The 15896-nt window shown below is 34.6% G+C and overlaps 6 protein-coding genes across 8 annotated transcripts; 4 read left to right on the top strand and 2 right to left on the bottom strand.

Moving 5' to 3' along the window:
• Positions 1-756: 756 nt before the first annotated feature.
• On the bottom strand, positions 757-2437 carry LOC145728088 (sugar transporter SWEET1). Of its 2 annotated transcripts, none has more exons than XM_081978080.1 (5): positions 2274-2437; positions 1621-1811; positions 1282-1564; positions 1109-1228; positions 757-1049 (listed from the first exon to the last, which is right to left on the bottom strand). In XM_081978080.1, the coding sequence occupies exons 2-5, from the start codon at positions 1788-1790 to the stop codon at positions 924-926; spliced, it is 699 nt and encodes a 232-aa protein (XP_081834206.1). In that variant the 5' UTR covers positions 1791-1811; positions 2274-2437; the 3' UTR covers positions 757-923. The 2 variants fall into 2 exon arrangements, with proteins under 2 accessions (XP_081834206.1, XP_081834207.1); XM_081978081.1 differs by lacking the exon at positions 2274-2437 and adding an exon at positions 2072-2212.
• A 258-nt stretch (positions 2438-2695) lies between these two features.
• CSN5 (COP9 signalosome subunit 5) lies at positions 2696-4145 on the top strand. Its single transcript, XM_081978074.1, has 5 exons — positions 2696-2956; positions 3010-3244; positions 3297-3491; positions 3544-3811; positions 3864-4145. The coding sequence occupies exons 1-5, from the start codon at positions 2793-2795 to the stop codon at positions 4055-4057; spliced, it is 1056 nt and encodes a 351-aa protein (XP_081834200.1). The 5' UTR covers positions 2696-2792; the 3' UTR covers positions 4058-4145.
• A 411-nt stretch (positions 4146-4556) lies between these two features.
• Nlp (Nucleoplasmin) lies at positions 4557-6673 on the top strand. 2 transcript variants are annotated; one of them, XM_081978082.1, is made up of 6 exons: positions 4557-4718; positions 4876-5007; positions 5071-5220; positions 5276-5394; positions 5601-5666; positions 6321-6673. In XM_081978082.1, exons 1-6 carry the CDS (start codon positions 4697-4699, stop codon positions 6420-6422), a joined length of 591 nt encoding a protein of 196 aa, XP_081834208.1. In that variant the 5' UTR covers positions 4557-4696; the 3' UTR covers positions 6423-6673. The 2 variants fall into 2 exon arrangements, with proteins under 2 accessions (XP_081834208.1, XP_081834209.1); XM_081978083.1 differs by lacking the exon at positions 5601-5666.
• Positions 6674-7030: 357 nt separating this feature from the next.
• Positions 7031-8729, bottom strand: LOC145728081 (uncharacterized). The gene has a single exon (XM_081978068.1). The coding sequence runs from the start codon at positions 8584-8586 to the stop codon at positions 7216-7218; it is 1371 nt and encodes a 456-aa protein (XP_081834194.1). The 5' UTR covers positions 8587-8729; the 3' UTR covers positions 7031-7215.
• A 400-nt stretch (positions 8730-9129) lies between these two features.
• Positions 9130-13307, top strand: scat (VPS54 subunit of GARP complex scat). Its single transcript, XM_081978049.1, has 10 exons — positions 9130-9620; positions 9676-9861; positions 9925-10132; positions 10183-10344; positions 10400-10648; positions 10705-10955; positions 11011-11180; positions 11953-12613; positions 12668-12873; positions 12927-13307. Exons 1-10 carry the CDS (start codon positions 9255-9257, stop codon positions 12937-12939), a joined length of 2472 nt encoding a protein of 823 aa, XP_081834175.1. The 5' UTR covers positions 9130-9254; the 3' UTR covers positions 12940-13307.
• Positions 13308-13780: 473 nt separating this feature from the next.
• LOC145728087 (cilia- and flagella-associated protein 161) lies at positions 13781-15087 on the top strand. Its single transcript, XM_081978078.1, has one exon. It carries the CDS (start codon positions 13856-13858, stop codon positions 14759-14761), a length of 906 nt encoding a protein of 301 aa, XP_081834204.1. The 5' UTR covers positions 13781-13855; the 3' UTR covers positions 14762-15087.
• Positions 15088-15896: the final 809 nt, after the last annotated feature.

The raw sequence follows: 15896 nt of genomic DNA, 5'->3' as shown, positions 1-15896 counted from the left end.
CCGTAGCTGCCGTCTCTATTGTTGTGGTAGAAATTACTTCAGTTGATCTGTCGTCCTTTTCTTGAGAAGTTACTTCCCCAGATGCAGCTTCCATCCCTGGATATTCCTTTAAAGGTGGTGGCCCTTGAGGCTCAAATTCTGGAATTGGTCCTATGCCTGGGAAAAAAATATCCGCACCTTGAAGCTTTTCGTGTTGTAGCATCATTTCGGTGGTCAGTTTTAGGTCGAGCAATCCGAGAAGTTCTTCTTTAGGGGTTTCTTTAGTAAAAATACAACATTCACCACGGATTCTTCCATTGTTTAACTGAACTTTTTGGCAGGTTTTTCGGTCGGCAACCACCACAGCCACGCACAAACACGTTAGAAACTTAAACCACATTTTTAATGAAAGCGGTTTTATTATAATCACTACCAGTGGGTCGGGCAGATTATGAGAAAATACCAATTTCTTTTCGTTGTTGTTTTCTTGTTAATATGCGCATATTTCTTGGGCGAGGCCCACTGTGAACTGGCCAGTTAAGGTGCCTCATCACAGTAAATACAATAATTCGTTCCGGTAAACCAGCCTCCTTTTGTTTGGGTTTATACCACCTTATTTAACTGCAGCATTTGGTAATGATTTTTCAAACAATTACTTGACCTTGCTGCATTAGATTATTGCCACTTGCTTGTTTTATTATTTTTGTTAATCACTTTATTATAGTGTGGTGGGGTCAACAAATTAAAGAAAAGGAATAACTTTACAAGTTAGACCAGTTTATAACCAAAATATAAGTAAAATTTATTTAAAAAATGTGTAAATACATCAATATAGATAATCCTACTTTCTCAATATCATAAAACAGTTTGTCTAAGAATTTTCATTATTTGAACTATTAATCTGGAATAGAAAATTACAATTAAAACCTCAATCTTGGCACTTACTACTGGTCCTTTTTGACGGGTTTCTTTGTCTTACTTTGACCTTGCAGCTGAGTGGAGGGTCCTGGGTACAGGAATATTAGGACAAGTTGTACCATACATAAAATATACCCAATCACATTTTGGACCTAAAATTTATACAACACTCCCAAACTTAACCCAAAGTGGATATTAAAAATTCACTTACAATCATAAAATTGTTCTGTAGAATTATTCCATAGATAAACCACAGGAATGTTACTATAGCAGCCATGAGTGTAATAGGAAATGGAATGGAAGAAGCATCTTTTTTTGCTATTATACTTTTCTACAAATAAATTACCCTCAACTGCTGCTTCTGCCAATTTACCAAACACTTACAACATCAAGCAAGGGTGCCCCCAGGAGAGCCAGCATCAACAATGTCAAAATCAGTCCAAATCTATACTCAATATTCTCAGAACTCTCTAACTGGGCATACCCTAGTAAAACTGCAAGTAAGGCCACCCCATAGGAAGTAGGTTTTAGAACCTCCTCATATTTGTCTTCAGCAAATTTGTAGAAAAACACTGAATAAATAGTATTCAACACAATAGCTGCCACATTGACTTTAATCATTGCAGCATCATTTAAAAGTAGTCCATACTTTAACATTAATATTGCACTGTAAAACAAATTTTTAGTACTAAATTCAAACTTGAACACTTAAGAATGTCTTACATGGTAACACCACCAATAAATGGCATGGGGCTGACACCTTTGGATGTACCTTTCTTGTAAATATCTCGGCACACAAACACACCAGAGAAAAACTGTGCTATTGTCACATAACTAGCCACTTCCCCTACTAATTCTTTGTAGGGCTGTAAACTTTGTGAAAGGGCTTCCATGGCTTGTAAATCAGTGAACACCTATCCCAAAGATAAGTGTTGATTGGTGATAATTAACTAACATAAATCAAAGTAGGTACACCACACTCAGTGCAATTTATGTTCAATGATTTTAGTATGCTGTGATTTATAACATTTTATAATACACCACTTGTAAAAATGCAAGGTTAAACCAGGATGTGAGAATGTTACAACCAATTTGAAACTAATGAGCAGCTCTGGAGTATCATTAAATTAGGTAAGTGGCTTTAGACTAATATAAAACAATATGCCCTACTCACTCACAACAAACTGTAAACTGTAGAGAATTGTGCACTGCAACCTCAACAGAATTAAAGCAGTATTTGTTACACAATTTACTAGGACACTGATTAGATTACACTCACATAAAACAAGTAAGATAGTGGGTTATTCAGGGTTTAGCAAGGACAAGGACCAAACATCAAACAAATTTATTATAAATAAAAAGTATAAATTGCTCACCTGGTCAGTGGTCAGTTTATTACTCTCTACAAGTAATTATAGTATCAATGAATTTATTAGAGAGTGATAAAACAATACGTGACCATCCAAGACTGCGAAATATTTATTTAAATAATTAAAAATAAAATAAAACAAATTAAATGACAACTCTATAGGTTATGTGGCATTGGTGACATTAACCTTGACCTTCATTTGTTTAGTTGGTCAATAAACGATCATAAACTTTTGAATTACAAAAATACTAGTCATGTGACCACTTTAAGGAAATTATAAATAAAGAGCAGGTGACTTGGGCACTATTCAACTAGTTGAGGGTAACAATGACAACCCTAGCTCACGTGATGTCAATTTGAGGTGCTAATAAACGGTCATGTGACCAACATTGAATAAAAATTACAATTGAAATGAATATGGTCAACAAACAAAAGTAGTCTCTAATCTAAAAAGTCAACCAAAAAAAACACAAAATTTTTATATTGTTATTTAAAAGGAAATAGAAAAACAATTTGTTTTAAAATAATGTCGAAACCGGATACTTCTAGTGGCGATAGTCACTCGCAAATTGCCCAAAAAACGTGGGAATTGTCCAACAACTTGGAAGTGGTAAGCTCAGTAGATGAAATTTACAAATACAATAAAAAACAGCAGCAAGACATCCTGGCAGCCAAGCCATGGGAAAAAGAGTGAGCATAATAAAAACAGGCAATTCATGTTTATGCTGACAAGTAAATTTCAGCCCACACTTTTTCAAAGACATCAAAATCTCAGCCCTAGCGCTCCTAAAAATGGTAATGCATGCCAGATCAGGGGGTACTTTAGAGGTGATGGGGCTGATTTTAGGAAAAGTGGATGGTAATACCATGTTTGTGATGGATTCATTTGCATTGCCAGTGGAAGGAACTGAGACTAGGGTTAATGCACAAGCCCAGGCATATGAGTACATGAGTTCCTACATTGAGGCTGCCAAAATGGTACTCACTTTTGTTTGTTTTGATGGTTATCAGAGTATTAGGGTAATTTTAGGTTGATCGACAAGAAAATGCTATAGGATGGTACCACAGTCATCCTGGATATGGTTGCTGGCTGTCTGGAATTGATGTCAGTACTCAAATGTTGAACCAAAACTTCCAGGAACCTTTTGTTGCTATTGTTATTGACCCTGTAAGGACTATTTCAGCTGGGAAAGTCTGCCTGGGTGCTTTTAGAACTTATCCAAAAGTAAAAATTTGATTTCCTATACACTTTTGGAAATTATATTTTACTTTTCTAGGGTTATAAACCACCAAATGAAGAACCCTCAGAATACCAGACTATACCTTTGAACAAAATTGAAGACTTTGGAGTTCACTGCAAGCAATACTACTCTTTAGAAGTGTCATATTTTAAATCAGCTTTAGACAGAAGGTTGTTAGATTCTTTGTGGAATAAATATTGGGTAAACACTTTAAGCTCATCCAGTTTGCTTACCAATGCAGACTACACAACTGGTCAGATTTTTGACTTGTCTGAAAAGTTGGAACAGTCAGAAGTATCAATTGGTAAGTGTTTAAAATGAAAAAATAATAAATAAAAAAATGTGTATTGAAACAGGGAGAAGTGGATTTATAGTAGGTGGGACTGACCCTTCTGAAAAAAGAACTGAAGACAAGTTGCTTAAAGCAACTAAAGACAGTTGTAAGACCACCATTGAAATTATTCATGGACTAATGGCCCAGATGATTAAAGATAAGTTGTTCAACAGTATAAATCCCAGCAAAACTCCTGCTGTAGAGAATACAAAATGAATTTTAAGTGATTTATTATTGTGTAATGCTTGTTGGATAAAATAATAAGTTTGCTTACTTGGTTTGAAATAAATTTAATTCAACAGAAGATATTGTTTGGTTTATTGAGCTTTTATACAAGGTTAGCAGAGTTAAGTGACAATAAATGTTAATCATGAATTATTCTGCAACAAAAATGTAGTTGAAAACCTTTATGTTAGGGAAATACCTATAGGGTGTTAAGTTTAAAAAAAAATAGAAAAATAGTATTTCAAGGAATCTTTATGGGCGTTTTCTCTAAACGATAATATAACACAATAAGCAACAAAAATTTGCTAATTAAATTTTAGACATACAAGCAGGCTATTGAATATTTTTTCAATAAATGTTTTATTTACATTTTGTAGGGCAATGGTGACCTCATACATATTTTATCACGTGACTACCTAAACAAGTAAAGTCCTAAAACACGTTACTGTCAACTGTCTAAGTTGATTATCTGCCAAATGCCAATAGTGCCAATTCGCCATTCTTGTTTTGACATCAAACATCAAAAGCGTTCGGCGTCCCTCCTTTCACAGCTCCATTTTGCTGTAATACGTCGCCGGCGTAAATTCACGTGCTTATTTATCCGTAATCTGTGTTTATCCCGAAATTAAAATGGCAGACGAGTACTTTTTCGGTACGTATTTATAATTTACTCCATAATCGACCCGATTTCACTAATATTTTCAATGCAAACGAAACCGGAGATCGGCTACTCAAACCATAGGCAAAGCCGGTATTTGGCGCCATTTTCTATATGTGTTGACTAATTTGTTTTTGCTTTTAAATTTCAGCTTTAAGCCTTAAAGGCAAAAATACAACTGAAGTGTGGGACCCAGAAGCTAAAGGAGCCGGCGCCGAAGACTACCAAGGGGGCCACAAACTTATTATTAAACATGCATTGTTGGGACCTGAGGCCACCGACGGTAATAACGCTATTAGCTTACGATTTCACAGCTCTGATTTCACAGTTTTTTGATGGTTTTTAGGTGAAGTAAATGTGATACAAGTAGAAGCAATGACTTGGAAAGACTCTGTAAAAATTCCCATTGCAACACTGAAGGCTGGTGGTCCCAATAATCAAATATTACTTGATTTATCTTTTCCAGACCCTCCAGTAACATTCACTTTGATTCAAGGTAAGTGTTGCATTAGCACAGTTTTTAATTTAATTTATGTTCCTGTGTTTTTTAGGGAATGGTCCAGTTCACATTATTGGTCATCATTTAATTGGAGGGCCAATTGAGGAGTTTGATGAAATGGATGAGATGGAAGAAGAAATGATTGAAGATGAAGAAGGTGAAGAGGGAGCGGTAAGTTTCTTGAGTTTTATTTTAATGATAAACAAACTATTCCTCATTAGTCATCTCATTTGGCTTGCAATTGCATTACATATTTCTTATTAAGATACAGTTATAGTTTCATTAACATTTAATGAAAAAAACTTAAATATGTTTGGGGGAATGGAGGATTTTCTAATGTAGACAAATAACTTCCTCATCTGACATAAATATGTCAGTTTGTAGGAGACTCCCTAGAACATAAGCTTGGAAAGAAGCTGGGCAATCTCATAGCAAAAAAACTGGCAAGTAATTTTTATTATTTTTGTGCCATACATTTCTTGTCATTTTTCATGTTAGAGGTGTTTGGTAGTAACTGGATTTTGATGTCACATCTTCATTTCTGCTCTATACTTCTAAGCAATTGTCACTGCATGCATGTTAAACTAATATGATCATTGGTGTTACGTCATAATCAGGAGAGCAGTTAGAATATTATTGAATTGATCTGATCAAGGATCTGACAATATATAGGGAACAGTTAATAGAATAAAAATTGTTATGTAAGCTGTTCGTCAGTTACAGTGGGTTTCTACAAATTTAACTTATTCTAGTCTAGGAATTACAGGGTGGCATTAAAACTAGCTTTCTTTGTTAGTTGTGTTGTTTAAGTGTTCCTTTAGTTCATAGTATGATATTAAATTAACTTTCAGTTTATGATGATAAGAAAAATATTAAAACCTGATTATTTATTAATTTTTTGGTAATATTTTAATAAATATCAAAACTTTGATGAAACCTAAAGTTAAGTGTTAACTCAGATTTTCTCCAAGGTAAAAGTGGATTTATGGCCACCAGTTGATATTAGATTATAATAACATTGGTCTTCACTGTCCAAATATGTTCTTTTATTGAGTTAAGTAAATCATAATAGGTGACAGCAATTTCTTTTGTTGCAGGAAGAAGAAGAGGAAGATGAAGAACCCAAGTCCAAAAAAGCAAAAACCAACAATGTAAAAGGAAAGACTCCAGTAAAGAATAATGCTAAACCTAAGAAATAGGTATCCAGTTCCATATGTTTTAGATTTAAGTTTTACATTTATGTTTGGAGTTTTTGTAAGCTACTTTTACTCATGGTATTCACATTTTGATCATAATTTCATCTTTGCTACACATTACAGTAAAGTCTGCAAGTCAAGAATTGAAATAATTGTGAAATTTAAAACTTGATGACTAAGGTATTATTTATTAATACTGCAAGTAGTCAGCTGTTGTAAATAATACAATCTCATTAAAATAAGGTTTTTTCTAAGGTCTGTATTTTTATTTGTTTCAGTTATTCTCAAGGTTTTAATAATAATTATATTAGTTTACAACAGTGAAGTATCTGGTTTTTCTAGATCCCTTTCAAGAATTGCTGTAATAAAACTTTGGCACTTCAGGTACTTGTTAAAGGGGTTGCTAGCTATAGCACATTATTTAGTTACTGAGACCTCTTATTACACTCATCAATTCAATAAAAGTTGTACATGCATAATATAAACTATAGAAAAAAAATTAAATCAGTGTTGACTTCTGTTTTGTCATGGTTTTGTAGATTACAAAATAATCTAATGTCAAAAACCTTTATTTCCATTAGTAGAGGTATTAAATTATATTTAAGGTGGTAATAAGTAACTAGGAATTCTTTATTTTAAAATACTACAATAGTTTTTACAACTAAAACAATCTGTATAATTATTATTCCAATCAAAATATTCAAATTTTCTCAAAAGTATATTTTCAGGTACAGGCCCCCCCCAAACAACTCTAAAATATAATTATCATCAAAATAACTTTTTCAATGTTACAGAGTTAGAGTTCCAATATTTTTATAACTCTCTCTGGAATTCCCAACTTGCTGATCAATGTGTTCATATCCATAGGTCCCATTTTCTGGTGTAAGTCTTGAAGGCTTCTCTTGCATCCTTTCAGCCACACATCAGTTAAGTTTTTCAGCTTATCTGGACTGTGGATTTTTTTGTAAATTTGTGCTTGTTTTAACTTATCCAAAGTTTCTTGTTTTTGCTGGACTTCCATCTTCATGTCATCAATGAGTTTGATAAGATTATCCCTACGTTTTTTGTCATCTACTGGAGATGATGTGAACATTTCATCATCACTATTTTCAGTTTCAAAACTTAGTTTAGAAAGAGATAATTTATTGGATGAATTTGATTTTTTTGTGGGCAATTTCTCTAAGCTAACTGTGAGTTTCTTTTCTTTACATGCTTCACTAGAATGGCTGGTTGTTATTGGATAATAAATAGCAACATAGTCCTTATTATTTCTATTGTCTACTTCATTGATTTTTGCATTTACACACACAGCCTTTACATCAATAAAGTCACTGCCCTGAGATAATGATGCAGCAAATGTTTCAGGATCTTTTGAATACTCTTCTAAGTATTCTTCTGTTGTAAATTTGCTTAAAGCCTTTGAGGACTTGGTACTGACACTACTGGACTCATCATCACTGTCTATGACACATAATTTCCTCTTTTTCTGTCTGGCCACTGAAGAATTGTCTAGAGAATTGGTATCCTTAGGTGTTAAAACTTGATTAGGCTGAGTTGATTCAGTTTCCAACTGGTTGAAGTTAATATTTCTTTTTACAGGTGGGTGGTGGATTTGCACCTTAACTTTAGTAATAACTGGTGAGGTAGCTGGAGAACTTGGTTTATATGTTTGATTATTTACAGTTTTTGTGCTGCACTCAGGTCTAACTGGTGTGTCACTATTTGCAATCACATTTTCATTGGTTGCTGTTGCCTCTGGTTTCCTGTTAATAGAATTGCTTAAAGCAGGTTCTGGAGTTTCACAGGAAACAGTCTGTTCTAAGTCTTTCTTTATGTTTGGTGTTTGTAAAGCTACAAGAGGAACTTCCACTTTAACACTAGTCACTGCTGGCTTCCTACTTTTTTTCCTGCTCACAGAACTTTTCAAGACAGAGACTGGGGTTTTTTGTTCATTTGCCCTTAAAGCAGTCTGTTCTAGTTCATTTTTGATTTCCGGAGTCTGCAAAGTACACACTGGGGTACTTTTTGGTTCCAGTTTAAGCAAGGGTGAATCGAATTTTTTAGGTGTTTTCTTGGAACGTGATAATCCTATTCGTCTGCAAGGTGTCAATAACGTTTTACTAATTCCTTTCGTTATGTAATTTTTTGGCTGTTCTGGAGTAGCCATGTTCACTAGCGCCTTTAGAATTACATATCAACATTATCAACTGATATCAACAAAAACAAATACTTATACTTAACCTAAGATTATTGTATATGATAATGGCCGCATTTGTTTTCAAGCTCTATGGACCGAGCATAGCGTTATTGACGTCACGATGACGTAATTTAGCAAAATCTTAATTTGAACAACTGTCAAATTACGTCATTGTGATGTCAAAAAAGCTCTGCTCGCTCCATGGAGCGTGAAAACAAATGCGGCAAATATGATTAGTTGACACTCAATCACGTGACAAATCGGCAATTTTTTAATGCATACCCACGAGACATTTTATGACAAAAATACTATTGTTGACAGTGGACAGTACAATGCGAAATGTTGAATATAAATGGTAATCATTTTAGATGCTATCGGCAACGTTGTGCTATTCCTTACAGACAAACAATCTTTTTGGATAATTCATTGGTAGATACGCGCTGTTGCCAAGCTTTAAGTTTAAAATTCTTTAAATGAAATGCCGCAAAAAAACCATGACCTGTCACTTTCCTCAACGTGTCAAAATATCAGCTGATGATAAGAAAGAGCAAATAATTTTTTGGGTTTAACATCTACCAGAATGATAGTAAAAATTAAATTTTCAATTAAATTTATACAAAGGTAGCGGTGAAATTACAATGGACAACGATCAAGAAGAGCCCTGGACTATTTACAAAGCCTCCCAATTCCTACCGGCTGTATTAAGTGATCCCAATAAAGGTAAACAGTCCAATTTTTTCACCAGGACTTGGGGAGATTCCTTTGTGGAGAAAGGTGGCAATGACAAGGGTTCCTTCGTATCCGACGACATCACTTATGCACACTTTGAACAGTACCTTAGGAAATATGGTAAGAGACTGAAAAGACACCAGAGATGCAGTCAGCTAAAACTTGAGGAGTCTACTAAACCTAAAGTGACCAGTGAGCTGTGTAATACATTGGAAAAACTTAAATTAATACCTGATATTTATATGCAAAATGAATTCAAATTGAATGATCCCAAGGTAAGAATTTTAAGTGTATAATACAGCTTGAGATATGTGTGATTATGTGTGTTAGGTTTTCACTGAGGTGTTTGAAAATGACTCAAAGTCTGAACATGACTTACAAGAAGAGCTCAGCTTTTACCTGGATATTGTGGAAGAACAAATTGCAAAGCAAGTATCCCAGAAATCAGGAGCATTTTTTCATGCCATGACCTCTCATGATACTATAATGGAGCAGATGGGAGTGGCATGTCAAGAAGTATTTACATCAACCAAAACCATTGAAACTTAAATCAAAACTTGTTGAGAATTATATTTGTAGGTGGGAAAACTACGTTCAACAATTCAAAAAGTTGATAAGTGCTTAACTTTGGATGCAATAAGACTGCTAGCTTATGCTAGATCAAAAAACAATCACATAGCCCTGGTGGATAAATTAAAACTTATGTCAACAGTATTGCAAACTCAACCAATGTTGCAGTTGTTGTTGAGTTCTTCTGATTATGTGGGAGCTTTGGAACTAATTGCAGGTGAGTACTCTAATTTTGTTTCTCCAGATGATTATTACTCTGAATTGAAGGGACACAAGAGGTTTTAGCTAAGGAGTTAGCTGGAGTAACTAGTTTGAGACATTTACCATCTCAGCTCAAAGAAATGTCAAAGTTAATAGATAAAATGTTGAGCAGTGAATTTGAAAGGTATGCTGCTGCTGACTTGCATAGACCACTAAAGTGTGATGAAGGTTTGTTTATTTTATCATGATATAGTCTTACACTACTGGAAACTGTGGTTTTCAGGTGTTTTAGAGGTAGAAAGATTAGTAAGTCTAGTTGCTGGACTTTTAAGACAAAACAACTTGCAATTTCTTGAAGTATACAAAAAAGAAGCTGTTACTGCTGCTCAGGCTTTTATGAAACAGCTGATGATAGAAGAATTGGCAGATGCTGAAGATGAACTAAATGAATTGACTGGTTCTGGTGAGGTGGCACCCTCCATGGACTCAGCACACTGGTTGAAAGTATTGAAATTAGGTGGAGATGCTTTGGGTTTGTTAAAGACTAATTTTTGTTGTTAATTAGATTGGAATATTAATTCTATGCAGGTAAATTGATGTTCAGAGTGAAGGCTGTGCATGATGTGATTAAAGAGACAGCTGATGTAAGCTGTGGACTCAAAGATAGTACCAGTATAGCTGCAAAAAGTGGTACTGAGCAGTTTTTATCCTCGGAAGATCATACTCTAGTTTTGGGTAAACTTAAAATTTTACTTACCTCAGTCTGTGATTATTGTAATGAGCGCTTAGCTGTGCTGGTTAGTACTCAAAGTGATAAAACTGCCATAACTGCTCAGCAGGTAAGTGTTGGCTTTTTTTCAGTTAGGTTAGATGCTGATAATTTGTCATTTTCAGGTAGCTGATTTGGCAAAAATTGTAGAGGAATTTACTAGTTTGTGTGAGAAAATTTGTGGGAAACAGAGTGCTAATTTGAAAGCTGCCTTCAAAATTCAAGCAGGAAATTATGTTCAAAAGTTCCACCACCAAAGGAAATCCAAATTAGCAATGCTACTAGATGCTGAAAGGTATTTTTTTGCAACTTTTGACTTGATTGTTGTGTGAATATTAACTGTGATTGTTGTGTGAGTGTTTTACTGGGTGATAATAAAAATATGATAGGCATATGTCACATTCAAAACGTTTATCTGTCTATTACATTGTTGCTATTTTTGTTTGATGATCTGCATACAATCAGTTCAGTGATTTAAAAAATTTTATAAAGTTTTCAGTAATATTTAGACAGCAGTGGCACTTTCAAAATGGTCCTAGAAGCCTCTGACAAATTTAAATAATTTTGGGAAGTTTAAGACACTTGTAGAATTCTTTCTTACTATTTAGAAGGTTCTCAGTAGCATTTAAAGTACTATGAAACTTTCAAAATGTCCCTAGAGGTTTATGGTAATTTAAAGTAAGCAGGTTTTTCAAGCCACTTTTTGCTTCTGGAAATAGTCTATGAAAAGTCTTGATATAAGGATTTGTTCCTTTTTTGAACGGCAATATGGACACAGAACTGCTCTTTATAAGATGACTCACGCTGTTTATTTAAACTGATAAAAACGCAAAGTAACCTGACAGTCAGAAGTTACTGAACAGATAATAGTTAAAAAGTACATGTCTTACATAAAAAAAACATTACAAATGATGATGTTTTGCCTTCAAAAACTTATAAACTTGGCTCATATTTACAGACAGAAAAAAGCTATAGGCAATCGCAATGGTCTCTAGCTAAACTGATTCATTTTCTTTATTTATGCTGAGTGTGTAGCTTAATTAATACTCTTCCACATCCATCCACAGATGGAAATCTGCAGAAGTGCCAACCGAAATCCAAATCCTCGTTGATAAACTAGCTCTAGGTGAGGTAATAGAGTCTCTTCCACGTTCACCTTCTGAAGAAGATGTAAACAGTAAATACACCAGCAAATCACTGCCAGCTTTAAACATCGGCTCTCAGCAGTATGTAACTGTCGGCACGGTGTTAATCTTGATACGACTCGTATGCGAATATTGCGTGTGCGCCTTCGACTTGAAATTATTGTCGGGAGTGATAGGAAAAAATTTAGCCGACCTTTTACGGACGTTTAACACGAAATCCTATCAATTAGTGTTATCCGCGGGTGCGTTACGAACCGCCGGTCTTAAAACCATCACCAGCACCAATCTGGCACTGGACTCCAGGTCTCTACAACTGGTGCTCTGGTTAATACCGCACGTGCGTAATATTTTTCAATCGTTGACCGGAGACAATTTTAACGGATTTGACGTAGTCGAGAAGGAGATCGGACATCATATTCAACAGGTGGAGACCAAAGTGTTGTCGATATTAAACACGCTACTGGGGGAACAGTTAAACGAATGGGAAGCTAAACCACCAGTTCCTAGTAAACAATTCAGGAATATATCTCGGCATTTGACTAAGTTGCACGAGGCCGTGAGTTCTGTTCTTCCTGATGAACAAGTGAGTTTAATTGAGTTTTATTGACATCATTATAAAATTACTTTTGAATTCCAGGTCAGCGATATTTACCAAGAAATCCACAAGAATTTCAAAAATCGAATACGAGACCAGATTCTGAAGATGAACATTCAAAATGACGGGGGTCCGCAACACGGCCTCGTCACTTCCGAAATTATATTTTACCTGCAAACTATGAAGATGTTAAAAGTATTACCTGAAAAATTTGTTAGCGACAAATCTATGGACGATATTTGGGATAGGTAATAGTGGCTTTAGTTTTAATTATTAAAGTGTAACTATTCATTATTATCAGGTTGTCCATATAATTTAAAAGGTCTTTTATAGTGGTTGAAGCTTTTAATAGGCACACCTGACTAGAGCATTTGAGCCATGTAAGTAATATTGATAATAATTGAATTAAGTGAACTAAAAATCTAATTATTACTTCTTTATTATTGAATTTTTATCGATGTAATTTAGTCGAATAGTGTCAAGCGGTTTGGCCGATTTATTTACGTTGTGATGTTTTATCCAGCCTTTTAACGTTTTTTTTTGTGAAATAAATTAACCGTAGCGGTCGTTATTACCAGTATTTAAATTTTGAGATTTTTTGTCTGATTTTTTTTATGGATTTTTGTTGTTTTTGTTATTTTAATTTTATCACTGCAATAAAAGCAATTTAGCAATTTTCAAACATTTTATTCATTTAGCTTGAACTCTGAAATACAGGAAAAGGTAAGTTTTGAGACTTAAAAACTGAATCTTCTATGAAACTACTACCAAGGCTCAATAAAGGTCACTCTCTATCATAGACCTTAAAATAAATTTCTTGCATAATTCATTAATACCTCTCTCCCCCTGTTATTTAGCAGATCCACATTCTTTCCAGTTGATCCCTACACACTAAATTCTCTATCCTGCATTCTGTTTACTGTTTCCTACACCTCGCATTCCCTCCAAATTCAGAGCTTTCCAGTCCTGTGAGCAGCTGGCTGCCGGCTTCTTCCTGTTTAAGTGATGGGGATCTTCATCATAATGCAGAAAGGTTTTCAAAGCTTCATCATTGCTTGTTGCTTTATTTTGGTCTAACAGAAGTGCCATTATACCATAACCAGAGACCTGTCTTTTTCACGTTCACCAAAAATTCTACCTTCCTGTTTGGCAAATCGACATTGATATGACAAGTTAACATAAATTGTCAAACCACTCACACCTTTTTCATTCTTTAATCTCAATCTAAAAATGATCTTCAGCGAAAACGCGGATAAAGATCAACAAAATACGCACGAAAACCGTATTATTTACTCATTGCCATGCAGACTAGGCTTATGGAACGAAGATTTGGCTCTTCAGGAAGATAAAAACTCGATCACAGCCTACAAACGAGATCACTGCCAAATGCTTATCCAGAAAACCAAAAAAATGATGAGGAACATTCTGAAACCGACGTCTCTGGCCATCGAAACGGCTTTCGTGATCTACGGCCAAAACTACCAAATCAAAACCTCGGATTTTTCAAAAAACTTAAAATTTACTGATTCTTCCAAAGGGTTGTTTTTATCAGGGTTGATAACAGAAAAAGAAATCGACATTTGTCAGAAATTTAAACACGGATGTATGATGACTGCTTCCCCCATTAAAGGCCCTTTTATTAGAAACACTTTTACCCTGACGGGGTGTAATGGTACTAAGGTAGGGGAACGGGTAATGTACGGAGAAGACTTAATGATAACTACATCAATGGACTCGGAAAAATTGTATGTACAGTGCGAAAATCTCACTATAGACACTTTCGGCAACCATTTAGTACTAAGACTTTCGGCTGTCCCGGATTTCTACTGCAGATTCAAAGTGCTGCATTGGGATCCGCAAAAACGAACAGAAACTGCCGGCACCTCTTTTACACCAGACACTCGAATAATCATACAACATACCGCGTCAGGTCAAAATTTAGCAGCGGAAACCACCAATTGGATACCGACCTTTTTCGGTCCAGAATGTAGCGTAAGCTGCCATACCTATAGAGACACCCACAAAATGGAAACCGCAGAAAATTTTTGGATGTTTGTTAGTGAGGCTAAAGTATTGACTAATTTGTTTGTACGAGCCGCTAAAGGAGAAGACATACCAAGTGACATTTTTGAATAAATTACAGACTTTTGTAAAAAATTTGATTTTTATTATTGTCGGCTAAGCAGGTAACTTAAATTAAACTAAACACCGATTTGATTAAACCAACACTCTTTCGTATGAAAACTAATCTTCCCATAGCCAAAGTTTAATAATTTGAATTCCATTTCTCTACAGGGTTTTGTCCAGTATTTAGACAGTTTGTGGCGACTTTATTGATAGAAAAACAATGTTATTTAATAGAAAAGTTATTTAGGATTACTCCTATATCACCAATGTTTAAAATTATTAAATTGTTTAGTAGTAAAAGTGCTTCTGAATATAATCTTTCTGAATTTCTTCTACATGTGCTCAATTTAGTTGAAGTCTGGACAACGTGGTGCCTACATGTAATAACTGCATGCAATATTTTATTTTTGCCAATGTATTATGTAAGATATACATTTTTCTTGTCGTTTACCCTCTATTTTAGTAGTCTTCAGTAAATTAGCACAATATAGTTATTTGCGTTACAACGGAGGAAAGTGCAATTTTTGCTACCGCGAACAATTTGAAGCCCGACTCAAAAAGGTTGATGAGGGTTTCAAAGTTCGAGGGTGCAAAAGGCAGTTTACTCCAGAGTTGCGCGTCTAGTTTTTTCTACAACAAATGTTGTTTTATGAAAAAAACCAAGGATATGTTTATTAATTTGTCTAGAAAGTATCAGAGATTTTACTTTTAATCCCTAGGGAGTAAAAATAATGTTTTCATCTTTCAAATGAGGGAGAATAGTTTTATTTTCTACAGAGGTCGCAGAAAAATAGTATATTATTAACCAAGGTTTAGACAGAAGCTTTTATTGACCGTAGCAGTCTAAACCGTGGATAATATAGCGTTTTTTCTACTATTTTCCACTAAAGCCATATTTTTGATGATTCTTTTATTGAAAATTTAAAAATTTTGAATAACAACAACAACATGAAGAGACAACCTTAATTTATTATTTAATCTATAGGATCAACCTAAGTCTCTGTCAAGTATATTTCATATGTCATATGTCTTAATAGACCTTGACATTATTATTTACCTAGGTCAATAATATTTCCTTTTTTGTTGTGTTTGTGCCAGACTTATAAAACTAGAGATTAGACTCTATTTTTGACCTAGGTGAACA

The sequence above is a fragment of the Ips typographus genome, linkage group LG4, assembly GCF_016097725.1.
Source record: "Ips typographus isolate SLU linkage group LG4, UJ_Ityp_2.0, whole genome shotgun sequence".
NCBI lineage: Eukaryota > Metazoa > Arthropoda > Insecta > Coleoptera > Curculionidae > Ips > Ips typographus.
The sequence above is the reverse complement of the archived record's forward strand: the minus strand, read 5'-3'. Positions and strand labels throughout refer to the sequence as shown.